The sequence below is a fragment of the Macaca nemestrina genome, chromosome 1 (assembly GCF_043159975.1).
Source record: "Macaca nemestrina isolate mMacNem1 chromosome 1, mMacNem.hap1, whole genome shotgun sequence".
Classification (NCBI taxonomy): domain Eukaryota; kingdom Metazoa; phylum Chordata; class Mammalia; order Primates; family Cercopithecidae; genus Macaca; species Macaca nemestrina.
This window is the reverse complement of record NC_092125.1, coordinates 63,391,716-63,413,906: the sequence shown is the minus strand read 5'-3', so window position 1 is coordinate 63,413,906 and position 22,191 is coordinate 63,391,716. Positions and strand designations below refer to the sequence as shown.

General features: G+C 45.7%; 1 protein-coding gene, 1 long non-coding RNA gene and 1 pseudogene across 4 annotated transcripts in view; 1 reads left to right on the top strand and 2 right to left on the bottom strand.

The window, feature by feature from the left end:
* The window catches only part of LOC105484811 (transmembrane and coiled-coil domain family 2), a 45,195-nt gene extending 35,161 nt beyond the window's left edge, over nt 1–10,034 (bottom strand). Inside the window, exon 1 of one of the 2 annotated variants that reach the window (XM_011746812.2) lies at nt 9,204–10,034. In XM_011746812.2, the coding sequence (XP_011745114.2) occupies nt 9,204–9,410 (207 nt within the window). In that variant the 5' untranslated portion in view covers nt 9,411–10,034. Of the gene's footprint in view, nt 1–7,891; nt 8,394–9,203 lie in introns of those variants that run through there. The other variant, XM_011746814.2, reaches the window with a different exon arrangement.
* Nucleotides 857–3,855, top strand: LOC105484812 (uncharacterized). Of its 2 annotated transcripts, none has more exons than XR_989227.3 (3): nt 857–983; nt 1,211–1,649; nt 3,718–3,855. It is a non-coding gene; the product is annotated as an uncharacterized lncRNA (long non-coding RNA). The 2 variants fall into 2 exon arrangements; XR_011613121.1 differs by having other exon boundaries at nt 875–983; nt 1,509–1,649.
* Nucleotides 10,035–13,820: 3,786 nt separating the features above from the next.
* LOC105484810 (large ribosomal subunit protein uL24-like) lies at nt 13,821–14,510 on the bottom strand (annotated as a pseudogene).
* Nucleotides 14,511–22,191: the final 7,681 nt, after the last annotated feature.

Sequence of the window (22,191 nt, the reverse complement as noted above, 5' to 3'; positions counted from 1 at the left end):
TAGCTTAAGGGAACTTAGCCGCCAACGCAGCAGAAAGCACCACCTGCTCTGACTAACAGGTTCCAGCTCCTAAAATGTCACTTGCTTTTCCACATTGACTTTTGCTTTTCCCTGGCTGCCAGAAACCATTCTGGTGGCCAAATGAAGCCATGTAGTAGAGAGCTGAGAGGTGGGACACAAACAGGGCTTTCATGATCCATAAGACCGAAGCAAGAAGTGCCATCCCCAGAATTGGCCAGAAGGTAGTCAGAAAGGAGAGCCTCCCAGGGTGAGTTGCCCTGAGGAAGGAAGTGAGGGGAGTTGGCTGTCCCTCCCCTGGAACTATCTGAAAGGGCAGGAAGGACCCCATCTCCTTGGGTGACATTGTCCTTTCAGGAAGAAAGGGAGGACTAGATGGCTTCTGAAAGATCCTTCCTGAGAAGGCTGTGGTTTCTGAACAGTTGGGCTTCATCCGTCTTTCTCCCTGGGTGTGGGTCCCCCAAAGGGGAAGTTTGCTCTAAAATCTGCAAACACAGCTGCATAAATCCAAAACTAAAATGTCTCGGGGTACAGTGTCATTGGCACCATCTGGTTAAAAATGACCAAAAGTGGTTTCTAATTTTTACAGGTCCCCATGTTCTCAACAAATCCCAGGAAAGCTTAAAGTCACACTAATCTATAGCTAATTATCCCACCTGGCAGCTGACTGCATAGCCCTTCCTCCTACCTGGGTTTGAAACTCCTTCCGCCCTACCAACAGTTTGGCTGTGAGGGTTCAGTGGGGTGACTGGGTCACCCTGAGCCTTTGCCAGCCTAGGTTGCCAACGTTCCTCTATTTATAGGGTCTCTATGGAAACAGGGCCAGCATTAGAGAACTAATCACTGTAAAAACCCACAGAGTTCTACTCTCAGGATCCAAAGTGGATTGAAGAAGTCTCCAATTGCCCTTAAGAAGCTCTGGGTGGGGAGCCTGGGCGGGAGCAGGAGCGGAACCATTACCCCAGGTTTGGTGCTGATGATCACAGTGGTGTACAGTAGGCAGCTGCAACTGCTCAGGCCCACTTGGAGTTTCTATTGGAAACCCAGTGATGAAAGCTTTTTGGAATCATTTCTTTCTTTCTCAGCCTCACAGCTGATATTAAAAAAAAAAAAGTCTCAACTCATGGGCACACAGGCAAATAATTCCCCCATTCTCAATTTTATTTTGATTCCTTTCTCCTTTATTGCTTAGAGAATTCTGCCTGGAGCCAAAGCAAGTGGGAAAAGGTCACCTCATCCACCATGTCTTTAGGCAGAACTGATTCAGCACACACCAACATAGAAGACTTTTATTAAAGTTCCCAGCATGGTGTGCCCTCTCTCTGCCTCTTTGCATCCTACCCATCCTTCACCACCTCGCCACTCCATAAAGACCTCTCTGATCACACCAGTCTGCAGCGATTTCACCCTGCTCTGAACACATAAGCGCTCATTATCTGCACCACTCATTTTGCAATTAATCGTGTACTGCCTTGCGACATCGCTTCCAGTGCTCTCTCCAACTGTTATCCAACTTCTCACCTGCTGATGGACGGAACCTTTGAGGACAATATGAGTGACTGGACAGCAGGAGCTACAGCACCTACATCTGTGTCCCTAACATTACCTGGCAGAGGCCTCAACACAAACATGTAAGACTGCTACGTAAATCATTTGTTCATTTATTTTCTGAGCAGCCACTATCCAAGTCTCTACAAAGCCATCTTACAAAGGTGATTTTAATCCTTAGATGGCTATCTTTTCCAAAGACATAACCTTTCACAAATATTTCAAATGCTCCAACAGCCTTTTCTTGTGTCTAACTCAGATTTCTCCTGCTGTAGTTTAAACCCTCTTCTCACTCTATTATCTTAGTAACCGCCAAGATTGAGTTGGCTTGGGAGGAGATGAACACAGGCCAAGGAGCCAGAATGTGTGTGATGTCTTCAAGAATGGCTTAGGGAGGGCTCGGGTGGGGGGGCTCATGTCCTTATAGCCAGCTTTGTTTTCCCTGGTGGACATCACTCAGTTAACCTGGCTGGCATAAGGAAGCCTTTAGTCATTTGGTTTGAAAATAACTGTTCTTTTTTTTTTTTTTTTTTTTTGAGACAGAGTCTTGCTCTGTCACCTAGGCTGGAGTGCAATGGCGTGATCTCAATTCACTGCAACCTCTGCCTGCTGGGTTCAAGCAAATCTCCTGCCTTAGCCTCCCGAGCAGCTGGGACTATAGGGGCACACCACCATGCCTGGCTAATTTTTTGTATTTTTAGTAGAGACGGGTTTTCACCATGCTGGCCAGGCTACTCTCGAACTGCTGACCTCGTGATCCCCCCGCCTCAGCCTCCCAAAGTGCTGGGATTACTTACAGGCGTGAGCCATTGCGCTCAGCCAAATAACTGTTTTTCTAGCACAGTCACAAAACATACCTGTTATCCCCAACAGCTTTGTTCTAACTTCTTACATGAAGAGAGACTTCAGTGTTTGGCTGACAAAGGTGGACCCTGTCCAGTTATGGCCTCATTCCAAAAATGTACCATGCTAGTAGTCTACGGGGATTTCAAAGGCAGATGCCATTTCTTAAGGGAGAGATGAAAACAGAAACGAGTTTTGAGTTGGCCTTTAAGACCACCACTGAGAAGCTGCCTGAGCCCTTTTCCCCAGCTCCTGATAACCCCATACTCTTTTAAAACTTCAACCCAAAATTTAGGTCCTATCAGATGTTTCAACTCCTTGTTGAAGGAAATTCTTAATGGGATTGGCAGTGAAGACACAATTAGATACACAAAAAGCAGCACATTCTGTAAATACTGAGCCTGCCAGACAGTTCCCACTAGAACAACTAGGGCAGCTGGGAATTAATCTAGAACTCAATATGTGGCAGGAGAACAGGGAGCTTCGTTTGCCACATGCTTTCCCATCGGTCACCAGTTCCCCCAGAGCCCACATACAGGGCTGCTCTGGATATTACTGAAGGTTGGAGGGGGTGGGGATGGGGCAATCCTGGGCCTTCCAACCCTCTGCCTGCCTCATAAGGTACAAGCGGGACAAAACAGATAACTTCAGCATTTGCACTACCCTCCATTGTTCCTGACCATTCTAGTCAAACAGGGCAAAGACCCTACAAAAGCACTTGCTACCTCACTCCCCCCATTTGGAAAGCCCCTCTTCTCTTGTTTGGTAATAAATGTTCCACCCCTTCTTTAAAATCCTGCCCTAGGCTGTGCACAGTGGCTCACGCTTATAATCCCAGCACTTTGGGAGGCCAAAGAGAGTGTATCACCTGAGGTCAGGAGTTTCAGACCAGCCTGGCAAACATGATGAAACCCCATCTCTGCTCAAAATACAAAATTAGCTGGATATGGTGGTGCATGCCTGTAGTCCCAGCTACTTGGGAGGCTGAGACAGGAGAATCGCTTGAACCCGGGAGGCGGAGGCTGCAGTGAGCCGATATTGCGCCACTGCACTCCAGCCTGAGCGAGACAGAATGAGACTCCAACTCAAAAAAAAAAAAAAAAAATCTTGCTCTAAAGCCACCTCTTGCAGAACAACTTTCCTGATAAACCCCCATAAGTTTCTGATTGCACTGCATGATGCATTAAGCACCCTTAAACTTATGTGTATTTCCACTATGGTTTTCTTGCAAGTATTTCATCCTATTTGACCTAGAAGCTCACCTGGAGGTGAGGCCAAATAACCAATTTCCCATTTCTTTGTTTTTAGGCATACCTCAATTCTACCTCCTCTGATGAAACTTACCCCAGGCGTCTGGCTCCCACCTGAGATTGCAGGAATCTTCAAGCCTTAACATATCTACTGGGGCCTCAAGATGCAGCAGGCCCTCAGAGAGCCATCCCAACCATAAGCTCCTGGAGAGCCCCAGGAAATGCACACATCTTCATCCCACCCACGTTCTTATGAAGTAGTTTGTCTTCTCCTTCATTTAAAAAATGAAGAAACTCTCCACTCCCACTGCTTCGCTTGACTAACATTTAAAAAAAAAAAGGAGAAACTGAGACCTATAAATTTTATCAAAACCCTGAGCCTTGAAAAAATATATATATAATAAATAAACAAATAGAAAACAAGCAGGGGCTTCTCGGGAATGTCAATTTTTTTTTTCTTGACTTGGGTAGACGAGGTGTCTGTTTTGCTTCTGTTATTTAAACTGCACACGTTTTCAGGCACTTTTATAAGCATGTTTCACAATTTAATTCAGCAGCACCTTTCCTGCTGAAGGTGGTCAGTATCTGCTGACTGCATGAACCCTTCTCTAGCGGGCTGTCCGCAGGAGCACTGAAGGAACACAGGCCACTCACAGCGGGAGGAAGCTGCCTGTGACCACCAGGAAAGGCGGAGAGCCAGCAAGGAGAACCACACAGGACTCAGCTGTGACTTTCTCTCAGATATCTGGCTTCAAATTATTTTTCCTGCTCTTCACTAAGTAGGCAGGAAGACCAGTGTATGGTGTGACTAGAACATGAGCTGGAACCCAAATAAGTCTTGAGTCAAAAGTGCTTCAAATAAGGAGGAGAATGATGGAATTTGGAGCTCCCCCTTTTTCTTCAGGGAAAGATATTAATACTGCTCAGAAATCTCCGGGGAAATTACTTACAGGGGCTTTTGTGAGAGGAAAGAGAACCTTAGGGGAAGTCCAGGCGGAAAGCACGGGCCAGCATCCCCAGACACCTCCTTTCAGGAAAGGGTCAATTCTTCCCACTGCACAAGGGGTGAGAGAGGTGGGGAGGTTGGTAACTTCCTCCCATGCCTTCGGGCTTCCATCACATATCAGGACAGAACCAGCTCACCCTTAAGCTTGGCCACTCATCCTGGGCCTCAGAAGTATCTACCACACATTCACATGTTTTTTTGTTTTTACTTTTGTTTTGAGATAGGGTCTTGCTCTGTAGCCTAGGCTGGAGTGCAGTGGCATGATCACGGCTCACTGCAGCCTCAGCCTCAACCTCCTGGGCTCAGGCGATCCTCCCACCTCAGCCTCCCAAGTAGCTGGGACTACAGGTGTGTGCCACTGCACTTGGCTAATTTTTGTATTTTTAGTAGAGACAGGATTTTACCCTGTTGGCCAGGATGATCTCAAACTCCTGGCCTCAAGTGATCCACCAACCTCGGTCTACCAAAGTGCTGGGATTACTGGCATGAGCCACCCCCGCTCCTGGCCCGTATGCTGTATTTTTAACAGGAATGTGTGTTCCCTGTCTGCAGTATTCCCCTAAGCTCCCCGTCTCCTCCCATATGCAACGGAACTGGGTTTTCTTGCTGTAGAATTCTGGTGTACTTTTGGTCAGCCAGCACTCTCTGTGGCTTAGCAACCCCAGTATCTCCTGGCTTAGCAACCCCAGTATCTCCTCCCAACAAGCCGGGAATCTGTTAGCAGCAAAAGACTGGGCGATAAGGAAAAATGAATCGAAACATGAACTCGAGTGGTTCAACAGGAATTCAAGCTGCAAGTGGCTGAAGAATGGGACTGAATTTTTGCGTTCCTGTTGTGGGAGTGTCTACTGAGATTTTCCCCGAAGGTCCCACAGGTGTGTGGAACAGTTGAGAAGGCCCTCAATGTATCTGCATGAGCCTCCTGTGAGGCAGTGTCCATTTTTAGGTTATTTTTAATTACAGTTTTAAAATTGCTGTCTAACTACTACTTTTCACTGGCCCTTCCCACCCTATAATCACAGATCCCAGGGCACTGTAGCAGAAATTCACAGTGCACAGTAAGATGGTCCACAGTGCTAAAGGACCAGAGGGAGACCATAGGAGCCCCTGAAACCACGGACTGTCACTAAACACCATTCAGATCTCTTTGGCAAAGATAAAAATTCTCTCCTCTTCCCCTACCTCCCCAACCTCTATGGAGGTGCTTTATACAGAGTCTCTTATTTTTTTGTTTGCCCCAAGATGATTTCTTCCAATGCACTTAATTCATCACAGTGCCTGGAGCTGTCATGACAAAATAGAAGTGGGGCTAAGGTACCAAAAGTTATCATCTCCAAAGTTTAAAATGAAAACAAAAGCAAACCAGACTGCTTATCTGCCTTGACCGAACACAGGAATGAGGTAGGGAGCATTAAAAATTAAACACCCTGGCCGGGCGCGGTGGCTCAAGCCTGTAATCCCAGCACTTTGGGAGGCCGAGGCGGGCGGATCACAAGGTCAGGAGATCGAGACCACGGTGAAACCCCGTCTCTACTAAAAATACAAAAAAATTAGCCGGGCGCGGTGGCGGGCGCCTGTAGTCCCAGCTACTCAGGAGGCTGAGGCAGGAGAATGACGTGAACCCGGGAGGCGGAGCTTGCAGTGAGCCGAGATCGCGCCACTGCACTCCAACCTGGGCGACAGAGCGAGACTCTGTCTCAAAAAAAAAAAAAAAATTAAACACCCTTCTGTGGTACCACCAACAAATCTAAAACCAGTCAACTTCTACCCAGTTCCAGAGCCAATAATGGAATTTTCTATCATTGGAAAACTGTAACAGTATTGGAAAACAACTTTTCCAGAAAGTTTGGAGGGGCTGGGCACGGTGGGCTCACACCTGTAATCCCAGCTTTTTGGGAGGCTGAGGTGGGAGGATTGCTTGAGCCCAGGAGTTCGAGACCAGCCTAGGCAATATAGCAAGACCATGTCTCTACAAAAAAATTTAAAATTAACCAGGCATGGTGGCATGCGCCTGTAGTCCCAGCTACTGGGAGGCTGAGGTTGGGGAATCACTTGAGCCCGGGAGTTTGAGACTGCAGTGAGTCGTGGTCATGCCACTGCACTCTAGCCTGAGTGACAGAGCAAGATCCTGTGTCTAAATAAATAAATAAACAAGTTTGGACACACTCCGATATTCTTAGTCCCTTTCCCCAGAAAAAGGCTTAGAAAAGTTGGGTGATTTGCCTGAGACCACACATCAAATCAAACTGTGAAAGTCCCCAAGTCACATCTGGTTGGAAGTCCCTTGCACCCGGTAGTAAACATGTTGTGATGAAGCAGACAGAGATAAACAGGAAAAGCCCTGCTGTTTCCCTGAGCTCCCACAAGCAGGCTGCCGCTGGGTTTTCTGCTCCTTACTGGGTCCACATTGCTGGGTTCAGTGGTATGTTTTATCGGGGGCGGGGTGGGGGGAACCTTCTTTTCTTGCAACTGATTCCAATTCTGGTTGAGGGCAGTTCGGCAGTTAATACCAAATGTAAAGTTGTTACTACATCTGCCCCTGACCAGAATGAGGGCATCGCCAAAAAAGAAAACAAAGAAAGATGATACAGGAGAGTGGAAATGAACAAGCTTAAGGCATCCCTTAAGGCGTCCCTCTACAGAGACACTGCAGCCCCCATGCCATGACCAACCCATCTTCCTCATGAAGGCAACTGGGGGAATAAACGGCGAAAGCAGTTTCCACTGCTGTCCTGAGTTGGAGAGTGGGGAATTTCCAAGACCGCCTCTGACAGACTCAGCTGAGGGTCTCATCTGGTCAAAGAATCAGGGTTTGCTGGACCGGTTCAGAATGAGGCTGAAGTCAGCAGCAGAAGGCTAGCCTCCTCCCTACAACAGCATTCAAGGGACCCCTTCCCCCTCACCATCTCACTTAAAACAGGAACTACACCTCCTGACCACATGGGATGGACTCGCGGGTGACGGCAGAGATAAACACCAAGGACTCCCTGGGTCTGGCAAAAGCTCAAGCTTCCTGTGCAGAGAGAGCCTATCCCACAGAGATCCTCTAGACATAAGGCTAGCCACGAAGCTCTGAAAAGGACAGCGGCAGAACCAGAGGTCAGATTTGAATAATTACTGCAAAATTTAAAAAATACACATAACAATAACCTAGTCGTCCCCCTTTTCACTCCCCCCCAAGGCACACAGACAGGTAACATACACAGGTAAGAGCACACACACTCACCTGCGCTCTGACTTCCTGACTCTGAGCCGCTCAGGCCAAATGAGGAATGTCATTGGCTTATTCTGGTGAGCTCCTTAGTGGCTGCTGCCATAGGATACAGGCTTTATTAAATGCAACGGAGTCCTTTCCGTTCTCCTAGCCCAGACCCCACACCTTCTCTGGAGAAAATAACTGAGGCATCAATCTCCAAGGCATCTAAGTTCCTTCCTTGGGCTGACATCTCGCTCAGCCGGACGGTGAGCTGGCTTGAGAAGCCTGAGCCTGCAGTCCCTGTGGCAGTTCCGGCAAAGGTGCATTATTTATCTCAGCTGCTGTTTTAATTGATAGAGATATATTCAAGACAGCTCGCCAATTGTCTCGGCAACCTCAGGCCAGAAAATAAACAACTCCATGTGAACAGTTCTTTCGGCTTCTGGTTCTAGCTGCCGTCTCAGCATGTATGCAACTTGAACTGAGGCCCCAAACCAGCCCAAGCACTGCTCCACCACCTGTCAGTTCTCCACCCTGGGGGTTGGTTCAGCAGCAGGCAGAGAGATCTCCAAGCACTATCTTAACCTCTGGCTCCACCTAACGGCAGGAAATCCACACCCCCTGTTCACAGACCGGCAAACTGAGCTTCATCCAGGAAGGCGCTCAAAGATCCCGATGGGGCCGGCTCACGCCTGTAATCCCAGCACTTTGGGAGACCAAGGCGGGTGGATCACCTGAGGGCAGTTCAAGACCAGCCTGGCCAACATGGTGAAACCCCGTCTCTACTAAAAATACAAAAATTGGCCGGGCGTGGTGGCGCGTGCCTGTAATCCCAGCTACTCGGGAGGCTGAGACAGGAGAATCGCTTGAACTCAGGAGGCGGAGGTGGCAGTGGGCCGAGATCGCGCCACTGCACTCCAGCCTGGGCGACAGAACGAGACTCCGTCTCACGAGAAAAAAAAAAAAAAAAAAGATCCCAATGGGTAAAGACTTAGCAAGGAAAACTAATGGTCACCTGCTGTCCACTTTTTGGTTAGCATCTTGGATTTTAGCCCTTTGTCTGCGAATAGCACTTCACACATTATTCAAACAATCTCGGATGGGTGAGTCACTAAAGCGTTTGCTGAATAATGGGGAACAAACACAGAGGCCTGAAATGGAGCTGAAAGACAGAGGCACAAATGGTACCTGACGTCCCCCCTGGGGTGCCAGCCAAGCATCCGCTCATCCTCTCTGACCTTTGCCTGACTTCCCCCCTCACTTGTATCCTGTTAAAGCACTTCTGCGTGGAGTGGCAAGAGCTAAGTCGCGGGTTGGGCTTGGCGGGGGATGGTCTGCTCACCTTTAAATCAGGAGGCTTGCTTCGGGGACCTGGGTTGGGCGCCGCGGCAGCGCCAGCGTCTGAAGTTGGCCCGCCAGCAGAGTTAGCACCCGTGGTCTCCCCAGGCCGGAGGTCCGCGCCCGGCAGGTGGGAAGCGGCATCTTCCAGCCCAGCTCCATCCTCTTCGCCCTGTTGTTGCTGCAGCTCGTCCGATCTGCACCTCTTCATGTTGTATGTGGGTCGGCAAGGGGAATCTGTCCTTTCAGCGCGCCGTCTTGGGGAAGACCGCACCCCCTCTTATACTCAGAAATGAGGCCTGGGGTCTAAATTATTAACAAGGAGGGGAGATGGCAGACCACGATTTCTCGAATTAAAAAAAAAAAAATTCTTAAAGGCGGGTGAGGGAGGGACGAGAAGGGGGAGCCTTGGTTACAGCTTGGAATAGTTCATTTCGACCTGGGGAGCGAAGACAGGTCACAGTCGAGGCTGGGCAGCAAGAGTCCTTGGACAGTCATTGCAGGAGGGAGAAGGAAGACAACCCCTGGCCCCCAAACTTTCTGCTTCAGGGCACCGGGAGGACGGAGAGGAGCTGGGCGGCACAGCGCATCCCTCTCGGCCGGCCGGGCTGCGGGGCGAGGCGGGGCGCGGGGCAGCCGGCCGGGCAGGTCCTAGTCGGCCGCCCTCGGCGCCGGCTGCTGCTCCCGGCCCTGCAACCAGCCCCTGCCCCGCATGGGCCGGCGGCGGAGGCCGCAGCGCGCCCGGCCCCCTCCCCGGCCCGCGCGCCCAGCTCCCCGCCCGACGCGCTGCCTGCTGCAAAGCCGCGGCCGCGGCCCGAGCCCGCGGCGAGCGCGCAACCTACCCCGCCCGGCTGCCTCCGCCCGGGAGCGGGAAGGCGAGGCTAAGAGGGAGTGACAGCGGCAACCGGCCAATGGGAAGCCCGCGGGGCTGAGGGGGCGTCGCGCGGCCACGTTTTTAGGGTTGGTTGCACCGTGCGATCCCCCAGGAGAGGGCTGCAGGGCGATGCTGCTGCGTTTTTGCATTGCGGAGAGCGGGCTGCCGCGCAGGGGCCAGGATAGCCGGCGTGGGAGTCGCAGTTTCGGCGCCAGCTTGAGGGACCCTGCCGAGGAGGGCTTGCCCGGGATTTCCTCCACCCATTCGCTTTATTTGGCGAGAAGGGGCACAAGAGGGATGTTTATTATCACTGCTTTTTGGGGCTCTAACTTTGCACCTTCTATCCATAAGGGAGACACCTATCCCCTCTAGGATACTTGGTCTGAGTTAAACCTATGCCTACATTCAGAGCTGCAAATGCTAAGGGGAGGGGGTGTTCTCTCCTCATTCCTCATCGCCCCGTCCCCCGCTTTAAGTGCATATTTCTTAATGAGACTTTACTTGGCATAATTTATGCTCAGAAATTGGGAAGAATTTCATATAAAAACACAATAACGTATGTGAGAGTTCCATACAAACTGCGAAGCAGCTTTTAAATAAGAAAGGGTATTAATGGCAGGAGGTTGCTACATATAGAAGTGTAGAAAAGGAATGCTGTCTCTCTTTGCATAAATCTCAGCCAAACTGCTGAGTAATCTGGAAGCAGAAGAGAGCAAACGTTGGGGTTACCAAGATATGGAGAGTAGTAATAATAACAACCCGATCTGAGTGTCTATTGTATGCCTCCTGTGGACACAAAGGATTTTACTCATCCAGCAACTAGTGGTTCTCAAATTGTGGTCCTTGGACTAGCAGCTTCAGCATCACCCGGGAACTTGATAGAAATGCAAATTCTTGGCCACCAGCCAGACTTACAGAATCAGAAGTAGTGAGCCAAGAAATCTGTGTTTTGACAAGCCCTCCAGGTAATTCTGACACACGCTACCCTTTGAGAACCACTGGCCTAGACAGTGAAGGGACCACACGGTCTCTAAAGGATTTTACAGTTTGCCCATCTCTTTCACACCCATCATGACATTGTAGCCTCACTTCAGTCTCACTAGTCGGAGTTTTTTGACTCTGTTCTGTCTTCTTCCCATTCCAACCACTCATTTTAATGTGTATCCTAGAAGAGACTAATTTGTTAAGAATTTACTTCAGCCAAGCAGCTACTTTCTAAACTAGGCAGCTCCACTTATAGAAGATAGGAATTTAGGATGGGCTGGGAATGTAGAACCACCCCCCACATCTACCACAAAGAATCAAGCACAATGTGGAAACACAAAGCTATAAGCCTTTATTTAGCATTTTCAATGGTGAGGGGATGGCAGGATGCCAGTGTAGACCGTGGGCAGGACTAGACAGAACCGGAGGGGGCAGGTTCCCATGGTGCAAGGTTTCAAGCAGAGGAATATACTGCTCCCTGCCTGACTTGGTCCAGGTAAGTGCAGAGGCCCCAAAGACCCTGAGCAAGTCTTGAGGGGCAGGTGGTGGCCAGCAAATGGTGAGCATGCATTGACACATGTTCATGACCTAACTTGAAGCCAAAGGAAAGTGAAGGGATTTGGTTTAAGGAAGGGATTTGGTCTCGTTTAAGGAAGCAGAGAGCATTATAATTTTGAATTATGCCTTGTTTCTATACTAGATAAAAGTTGGTCTTAAGTTTGGTTTTTGTATTATATACATACAGCATGACAGCCACATTTTCTACTTGCCATATTTGCAAGGTATGATTCAGGTCAGCAAAAAAGTCTGTGGTGTGTTTCATAAAATCAGCTAATACTTTACATTCCATTTTGGAGAGGCAGCATAGCATAATGGTTAAGAGCTCAGGCTCTGTGGCCAGACTGGCGACAAATCCTATCTCTGCTCTTCACTAACCATGTGAGTGGGACAGGTTATCTAACCTCTTCATGTTCCAGTTTCTGGGTTATTTGGAAGTAGGGATAATGACAGTACCTACCATACAGGATGTTGGGTAATATATGTAAAGCACTTGGACATTGCCTAGCAAAGAGTGAAGGGCCATAGCTTTGACCACACATGTCATCCAGTTTCAAAAGCATTGCACATTTCACTCCAATGCTTCTATCTTCGGGAGTTCAAATGTGTCCCACTGATTTCTGAGTTTCACTGAGTGTCATATTATGGAATAAATATGCTACTGCCAAAGAAGTTTGGATGAGAAGTCTGTGTAGAGACCTGAGTGACCTATAACCACCAATTTGAAGCCAATGGCAAATTTTCATTAGCCGCCGTAAATTCTTGAGCACCTAAGAAAATCAGAACTTGGAAGTACTTTGGTTGGTCGAAATTTTGTTTACAGCATTGGATTATTCTATCGTTCTATGTTTCTCTGGGAAAATATAGGCACAAATTATGTTTTGATATTCAAGATAAGACAAAAGTTTGCAGATACACAATGCGAGTGATTTTTTCTATGTAGGAGTAGCATTTCCATTCTATTTTGGCACACCTAGTTAATTGTAAGGAAATAGCATGATTTAGTGGGAAGAATATTGGTCTTGGTGTCAGAAAATTCATGTAAGCATTCTAGTTCGGTTACTTCTTGTGAGCTTAACCTCTTTCACCCTCGGTTTTCTCATCTATAAACAGGGGCTAATACTATCTATCTTCACTGGTTATTGTGAGGATTAAGGTAGATAATGCATGTGAAAATGCTTGACACATGGTATATGTGCAGTAAACCTAAGTGAAACAAAAATAATTAACTTGGTCAAGCCCCCCGTATGCCATATGAGAAAGAATTATCCCACTAAGCTGAATGGTTTTTGTGAACAGAAATCCCAGTTAAACTAATGAAAGGGAACACTCTGGTAGTATCAAATTTGCTAAACCAATAAGTATATAAACAAGAAGTATAAAGGGCAGAATTATGGAATCCTGCTCTCTTGTCAACACCTAGTTCATTTAGTTTGATAAATGGTGGAAGCTTTCATTATAGAGGATAAGGTGCCAAGATCAACAAAGTGTAGAGTAGGGTTTTGTTTTGTTTTCCTTCTTTTTGTAAAAGCAGTTAGGTCTGAAAAATAAAAGGCTTCTCTTTTTGCCAATAGTAAGAAGCTTGCAGATTATCCAAGGCAATTCTCTGTCCTATTCCATAGCAATACTTAAAAAAAATTTAAACATCAAATGGATAAATGGTTGTCAGTGTGCTATTTTAAGGTTTAACATACTGAGTAGAGTGATTCAAAGGTAAAAGTACTCTCTAGAGGGACTAGATATAACAATTTTGGTCACTGAATTTTGATACCAATATCATTGCACATACTCCTTTGTTAATGTAATTCTCTTCCCTTTTTGTTGGAGATGACCACTTCCACTCAATGCACTCCTTAAAAGAAATTGAGTTCTGTTGGATTAGGAGTAGTAAACTATGCAAATAATCCTTAGAAAGATTGCCTGGATTGTTGACGTTGTCACAATCCCACCACCTAAGTACAGGCTTTTTATTGGCTATTGTAAAAGGAAGGGAGGACCAGGAAGGCTCTGTATCACTCCTGATTGGAGAAAACTCTTAGCCTAAACCAAATTTTATCCTATTTTTTTACTTGAAATGTACTCAGCAGCATTTCTGACATTATTACCTTTTCTCATATTATTCCATATATTATTGGCCATATTCCATATGTTTAAGTAAACTTTTTTTGTTTCAAGTTTTAATCAAAGCTTTTACATAAGATTACTTTATTCCTGCATCTTCTCAATTGTTTCTTCCTCGTATTTGCCCTTTTCCTTTCCTACTTGGCGAGATTTGGCTTTCCGTTCAAGGATCTTTTTGCGGTCTTTGTCCAGTTTTAGCCTAGTGAGAACCACCTTGCTGGGGTGAATGCCTACGTGGACAGTTGTGCCATTAGCCTTTTCCCGCTGCACCCATTCAATGTAGATAACATATTTCTTCCTGTAAACCTGCACTACTTTGCCAATTTGCTGACCTTATAGTGTCCTTGTACAACCTGAACTTCATCATCCTTTCGGATGGGCATGGATCGCACGTTGTACTTCTGTCTCAGCTCTTTGGAAAGAGGGGAAGACATAATCTTCCTGTGAATGTGGGAAGGTGCATTGAAATGCCTTTTGTGATTCTTGCTTCGGTCGGAAGTCACAAAGGGATTAAACTTCATTTTGGCCCCTCCTGCTTCGGTGATGGCCACAAAAGGCTTAAGTAAACATTTTAAATGACTGCTTAATGTTCTGGTTCTGTCAACTGAAGATATCATGGTTTAACATACTATCCACCTTATTCTTTGACATAATTTTTTGCCTTTAGAAATAAAGCTGCCATTACTATATTTATGCAGAAATTGTATACATTATTTCATTCAAAACACAGAATCTCTGATACCAAACTGGCAAGGTTTTTTTTTTTTTTTTTTTTTTTTTTTTTTTTGAGATGGAGTCTCACTCTGTTGCCCAGGCTGGAGAGCAGTGGCATAATCTTGGCTCACTGCAACCTCTGCCTCCCGGGTTCAAGCGATTCTCCTGCCTCAGCCTCCCGAGTAGCTGGGATTACAGGCATCTGCCACCACGCCTGACTAATTTTTTGCATTGTTAGTAGAGACGGGGTTTCTCCATGTTGGCCAGGCTGGTCTTGAACACCTGACCTCAGGTGATCTGCCCGCCTCGGCCTCCCAAAGTGCTGGGATTACAGGCGTGAGCCACCATGCCTGGCCCAAACTGGCAATGTTTTAAAGGAGTAAGCAAACCCAAATTACTAACCTTGTGATCATTTCTCTCACAGCATCCCTAAGACTTACAGAGGAAATTCCAATGTCTGTTTCATTCCTGGGGTGGGTGAATCTCCTATCTGTAATATGAAACAGCAGGAAGTTCCTGCTTCTTATTTCAGGTAGGATGCATATTCTTTATTCTGGTTGCTTCTCTGTAATGGGAGAAAAAATGATAATCATGGCAATGAACAGAGGAGGACTGTGAAGCATAAACTTAAACTCTGATTGTACTACTATGTGTGAAAGCCTGGGACTGGTAAAATGGCTGCTTTGTGCCCTTTCCCATCTCTATAGGGAATCCATACAAATCTCTGGACAATCTGTTACTTAAAGCTGAAAATTCTAGACCTTAAAAAGAAACAGAAAATATCAGCTTTGCTCAGAGAGAATCGATTGTTTATTATTTTACATCTGAAAATAAATATCTATGGGCAGTTCTATGTATAATCCTATGTGGTACTTTTAGATATAATAGTAAGAGCAAGTCTCCACCATTTAAAGAGAACCGCAGGTGTTTGACGTTTTGCTAGGAACCTTGTTAACACTCTCCTGAAACAACCCTACAAAGTAAGTGTTATTCCTACTCTACAAATGAGAAATAGGCTTAGAGAAGTTACAGCACTTACAAATAGGTCCAAGATCTGTACTGAGCTCCGTCTGACTCTAAAGCAAGCGTGTTCAACCCCCAGCCCACAGACTGCATGCAGCCTAGTACGGCTTTGAATGAGGCACAACACAAATTTGTAAACTTTCTTTTTTTTTCTTTTTTTTTTTTGAGACGGAGTTTTGCTCTTGTTGCCCAGGCTGGAGCGCAGTGGCGCAATCTCGGCTCACTGCAACCTCCGCCTCCCAGGTTCAAGCGATCCTCCTACTTCAGCCTCCCAGGTAGCTGGGATTACAGGACACGCCATCACGCCCGGCTAATTTCATATTTTTAGTAGAGACGGGGTTTCACCGTGTTAGCCAGGATGGTCTCGATCTCCTGACCTCGTGATCCGCCCGTCTCGGCCTCCCAAAGTGCTGGGATTACAGGCTTGAGCCACCGCGCCCGGCCGGCTTCATGTTTCTTAAAACATCATGTGGCCTGGCTCCAGCCTGGGCAACAAGAGCAAAACTCTGTCTCAAAAACAAAAAACAAAACAACAAAAAAAACCCATCACATACTCAGAAGCATTTTCAACATTATTACATGTTTCTCTATTACATTTTTCCTTTTTTTTTTTTAAAGCTTATCAGCTATCGTTAGTGTATTTTATTTGTGGCTCAAGACACCTCTTCTTCCAGTGTAGCCTAGGGAAGCCAAAAGATTGGACACCCCTACTATAAGCCTAAAAGCCTAATAGCTCACCTTTTCACAACTATAATTTTGAGTCACTTTATGGCAAGTAATACTCTAATTAATATTAGTCTGCAATTCAATAGCTCTACATTCGTTCACATATATTTATGAAACATATCGTGTGCAAAGGCTTTAAATACACTTGTGGGGGATATAGAACAATAAAAGACATTGGTCCTGCCTTAAAGTCCAGTTGGGGAGATGAGATACAGATGAAATGTCAATTAACAAACAAGATTGAAATGGTAATGCCTGCCAACACTCCAAGGGGAGCTAATTAAGTACCAAGGTCCGGAGGAGAGATCTCTGTGAGGGATCAACATGACTCCCCAAAAGAGGTATTTTCACACATTCATCTATATCATGAATGTTAAAAGGATAAAATATTCTTTAGGATGATTCTCATTCTTTTAAGTAAGGAAGAACTAAATATCATCTTGAAAATAGAACATTCAATATTTGGATCTCTTTAATTATATATCTGCATGCTATAGAGTTGTATGGCATATTAAAATGGAATTATTTTTCTTCTCTTTATTCTCTGAGACTGTAGGGTAGTCTTTCTAAAAGTATGGTTCATGGACTACCAGCAACATAATCACCTTGAAATTTAGTTATATGTGCAGATTCCCAGGCCCCATTCCAACCTGATAGAAACCGAATTTCTGGGGGTGGAGCCTGAAACTCTGCTTTTTAGACATGTTTCCCAAGTGATATATGTACATTGCAGTTTGAGAACCACTGATGTAGGGGAAGACTTGGTTGATTATATGTGTTGATGTATTAATTAGTTGAGCACTTACTATATGCATAACACACCTTCCCATTTAGTCCATAAAACAAACTTTGTGGCCAGGCGCAGTGGCTCCCGCCTGTAATCCCAGCACTTTGGGAGGCCAAGGCAGGCGGATCACGAGGTCAAGATATCGAGACCATCCTGGCCAACATGGTGAAACCCCATCTCTACTAAAAATGCAAAAATTAGTCGGGCATGATGGTATGCACCTGTAATCCCAGCTACTCAGGAGGCTGAGGCAAGAGAATCCCTTGAGCCCGGGATGCAGAGGTTGCAGTGAGCCAAGATCGCGCCACTGCACTCCAGCCTGGCGACAGAGCAAGACTCCGTCTCAAAAACAAAACAAAACAAAAACTTCGTAGGTTAAGTATCACTTTACAGTAACGAAACTGAGGCTCAAAGAAGATATAAAACTTGCCTTAGGTAACCTGGCTAAAAAGAGATGGCCAGACCACTTCTGCTTCCTTTCAATGTCCATACTTTTTCTGTAATGCCTGCTGTACTGTTAGCCTAGACTATGTATAGTCTAATTATAGACTAATAATAACAGCTATCATCTGAGTTCCTAATAATGTGCCATCTAATTTAGATCTAAACCTTTCAATAGCCTCAAATGGTATTCTTGCCGTGTAAGATAACTAAGATAGAGATATATTAATATATAATCTCAATATCATCTTCCACCAGTTGGAATAGAGCTTTCTTATTTTAGTGTGACTTTTCCTTACTTTCACTTCTTCCTGACAGTTCCTGAAACCTTTTCAGCTCTTTCAGGACTTCCTTTCTTTGGTGTCCTGGAAGGACCCGCTGAGGCGGGAGAATCGCCTGAACCCGGGAGGTGGAGGTTGCAGTGAGCCGAGATCATGCCATTTGCACTTCAGCCTGGGCAACAGAGTGAAACTCCATCTCAATAATAATAGGCCGGGCGCGGTGGCTCAAGCCTGTAATCCCAGCACTTTGGGAGGCCGAGACGGGTGGATCACGAGGTCAGGAGATCGAGACCATCCTGGCTAACACAGTGAGACCCCGTCTCTGCTAAAAAATACAAAAAAAACTAGCCGGGCGAGGTGGCGGGCGCCTGTAGTCCCAGCTACTCGGGAGGCTGAGGCAGGAGAATGGCGTATACCCGGGAGGCGGAGCTTGCAGTGAGCTGAGATCCGGCCACTGCACTCCAGCCTGGGCAACAGAGCGAGACTCCGCCTCAAAAAAAAAAAAAAAAACAATAATAGTAATAATAAATAATAATAAACCTGAAACTACCTAAATGTCCCAACCCTTTTGCACTGAGATTGAAATGGTAAACCATGAGCCATTCTAAGTGAAGTCTAGGCTTCAGTTCTAACAGGCACCACACTTTTTTCCAACATGGGAATGGTGAGTTGCTCTGAATTAAGAGGAAAATGTCAGTTGTTTGGAAAGCCTTCTGCTGATCTTGTGACTTCAATAAGAAAAAGACAACTCAATGAAGTCTCTCATGAGAAGGGGAATCACACCATCCATGTGAGATATTATTCTGGACTATGCATCCTTATATCATAAACCATTTTCAGGCAGCCTCATATTGCTCTGGGGGCATACCCAAGCAGACATAGGGATAAAGGGCTGTTTTCATTGATGAGACCAGCCAGGCTTGTCTTATATCTCTCACAGGGTGCTGGTGAAAGAAGATAGTACTCTCACGCCAGGCTAGAGTGCTGTGGCGTGATCTCGGCTCACTGCAACCTCCAACTCCCTGGTTCAAAGGATTCTCCTGCCTCCGCCTCCTGAGGAGCTGGGATTACAGGCATGCACCACCACACCCGGCTAATTTTTGTATTTTTAGTAGAGATGGGGTTTCACTATGTTGTCCAGGATAGTCTTGATCTCCTGACCTCGTGATCCGCCTGCCTCAGCCTCCCAAAGTGTTGGGATTACAGGCGTGAGCCACCGCGCCCAACCGATAGTACTCTTTTTCAACAGGCAATGACACAGTGCAGTTCTATCAGAGGGCAGTTTAGTATCATAGAGCTACAACCATATAGATGTTTATACTCTTTCACTCAGTGATACCCTCCTGGGAATTTATCTCCAGGAAATAATTCAAAAGAAGAAAACAAGCTACATGAACAACAACAAAAATGTTTATTGCAGCATTGTTTATAATAATGAAAAACCTGGCCGAGCGCGGTGGCTCACACCTGTAATCCTAACACTTTGGAAGGCCGAGGCAGGCAGATCACCTGAGGTCAGGAATTCAAGACCAGCCTGGCCAACATGGTGAAACCCCATCTCTATAAAAATACAAAAATTAGCCGGGCACGGTGGTGGGCACCTGTAGTCCCAGCTATTCAGGAGGGTGAGGCACAAGAACTGCTGGAACCCAGGAGGTGGAGATTGCAGTGAGCTGAGATCTCACCATTTGCACTCCAGCCTGGGTGACACAGTGAGACTCCATCTTAAAAATAATAATAATAATGAAAAACCTGAAACTACCTAAGTGTCCCAAGAATAGGGAATGGATGAGGAACAAGACACAACAATATAATGGAATGGAACATTGTGCTGCTATTAAAAGGGATAATATGATGAATATATAGAAACATTAAAAACCTTCTTTAATATAAAATGAAAGCATTAGAATGCAAAATTTTGTAGAGCTAGAAGAATTAGGGCTTTGGAGTCCAACAAATCTGTGTTACTGGCTACATGGACTTAGAAAAATCACTTAGCCTTAGTCTGAGTTTCCTCATCTGTAAAATAAGGATAAAACTATGCGGGGTTGTTGTAAGAATTAAATATGATATAAACTGTATTGATAAATTTTGGGTAAGTTATGGATAAATATGGGAGGGAGTGCTCAGAAATAATCCTAAATTTTATGCTAGAATGTGAGACTGTTAAAATCTTATGTAAAATGGATTTATTTTTATGATGTTTTAAATACTATTTTTTACTCTTTATTCCTCCACATCCTTAAAATTTGTCATATTCCCTCTGCAAGAAATGTGTGTATGTAAACTGGAAACTTGCCTAAATGGATCCCTAAGCCCTATTTTGAGAAAGTGCCTAGACTGGTGCTTCTGAAATCAGCTCTAGGAAAAACGGTAGGACCCTGTCAACACAGAGATATGTGATGGTGGCTCAACCAGGTGCCGGCAACTTTCTTCCAAGCACTTGGAGGCTCACATGAAGCTCGACAGGTGGAGGTCCCTCTTTCCTCTGAAATTTGGGAATAGAGAATGTTCTCTTGACCAGAATGCCTTCCACCTTTGCTTCAGAATCCTAATCCTCACTTCCATCAAACCACCTCCCTGGAGAGGTGGCTGGATTTATGAGAAAGGGGGCAGGCAGGGGAATGAAAGGAATTATTTTCTTTCAGATAATATTTATTGAGGGCCAGGCGCGGTGGCTCACGCCTGTAATCCCAGCACTTTGGGAGGATGAGGCGGGCGGATCACGAGGTCAGGAGTTCGAGACCAGTCTGGTCAACATAGTGAAACCCTGTCTCTACTAAAAATACACAAAAAATTAGCCGGGTGTGGTGGTGTGCGCCTGTAATCCCAGCTACTCAGGAGGCTGAGGCAGGAGAATCGCGTGAACCTGGGAGGCGGAGGTTGCAGTGAGCCGAGATCATGCCACTGCACTCCAGCCTGGGTAACAGAATGAGACTCCGTCTCAAAAAATATATATATATATGTGTGTGTGTGTGTGTGTATATATATATAGAGTATACTCTTTGTTTTAGGCATTGGACTTGGCATATGTGGATAGATACAGACTAAGCTGGATGGAATGTTTCAGAAATTGGGCTTCAGAATCTTCTAGAAAACCTCTATCAAGATAATGTTGAGAAGCCTGGGCTTCATAGTGAGACTCTACAAAAAAAAAAAAAAGCTAGCCGGACATGGTGGTCCCAGCTACTCAGGAGGCTTAGGTGGGAGAACCGCTTGTCCCCCTGTAGTTGAGGCTGCAGTCCCCCTGTAGTTGCGGCTGCAGTGAGCTGAGATTGTGCCACTTCATCCCCAGCCTGGGTGACAGAGAGAGAGACCCCATCTCAAAATAATAGTAACAAATAAATAAATAAATAACATTGCCATAGAAAAGAGTACTGGTAGCTGTTAATCTATCCATCTTTATCCACCTAGGATCAGCCCAGAGATAATAATATAACCAATTATAAGGTGTTATTCCAGGTAGGTAGGGAAATAAACCAAATATGGGTTCCACTGAACTGTCAGATAACATAACGGAGAAAGGATCACAGCCATTTAGACTTAGAAAAGCAATAATGAGGACAGGCACGGTGGCTCACACCTGTAATCCCAGCACTTTGGGAGGCCGAGGCTCACGCCTGTAATCCCAGCACTTTGGGAGGCTGAGGCAGGTGGATCACTTGAGGTCAGGAGTTCGAGACCAGCCTGACCAACATGAAGAAACCCCGTCTCCACTAATAATACAAAATTACCTGGGCATGGTGGTGCATGCCTGTAATCCCAGCTACTCAGGAGGCTGAGGCAGGAGAATCACTTGAACCTGGGCAGAGGTTGCAGTGAGTCGAGATTGCACCATTGCACTCCAGCCTGGGTAACAAGAGTGAAACTCCATCTCAAAATAATAATAAGAATTATAATAGTAATAATTAGCCGGGCATGGTGGTGGGCTCTTGTAATCCCAGCTACCTGGGAGGCTAAGGCAGGAGAATCCCTTCAACCCAGGAAGCGGAGGCTGCAGTAAGCTGAGATAACGCCATTGCACTCCAACCTGGGTGACAAGAGCGAAATTCCATCTCAAAAAAGAAAAGAAAAAGAAAAGCAATGCTGATCTACTATCTTACTGATGAAAAATGAATTGTGGAAAAACTATATCAGGGCTTCTGGAAAACTTTGGATTGGTTACTCTAAAACATTTCTGGAAAACCTTGTTCTTCTACTTGGCAGTAAAACAAAGATGATCTCTGCTTAGAGTTATACCAAATTCCCTTTGTTTCCCCCAAGTGCTCTACATCCTGATAGCCAGGCATGGCACTGATGAAATATTCAGCATTGTAATGATATTTCATGTATAATTAAATAGCATTTAGCAGTTCAATTTTATAGACTTTTAATCTTCAAGTTAACAAACCTTCATGTAGAGAATCTCATAAACAAAATATTCTTGGAAATGCTATCCTCCTTGTAAAAATACATAATCCTGAATGTGAGTAGTTACTACAGA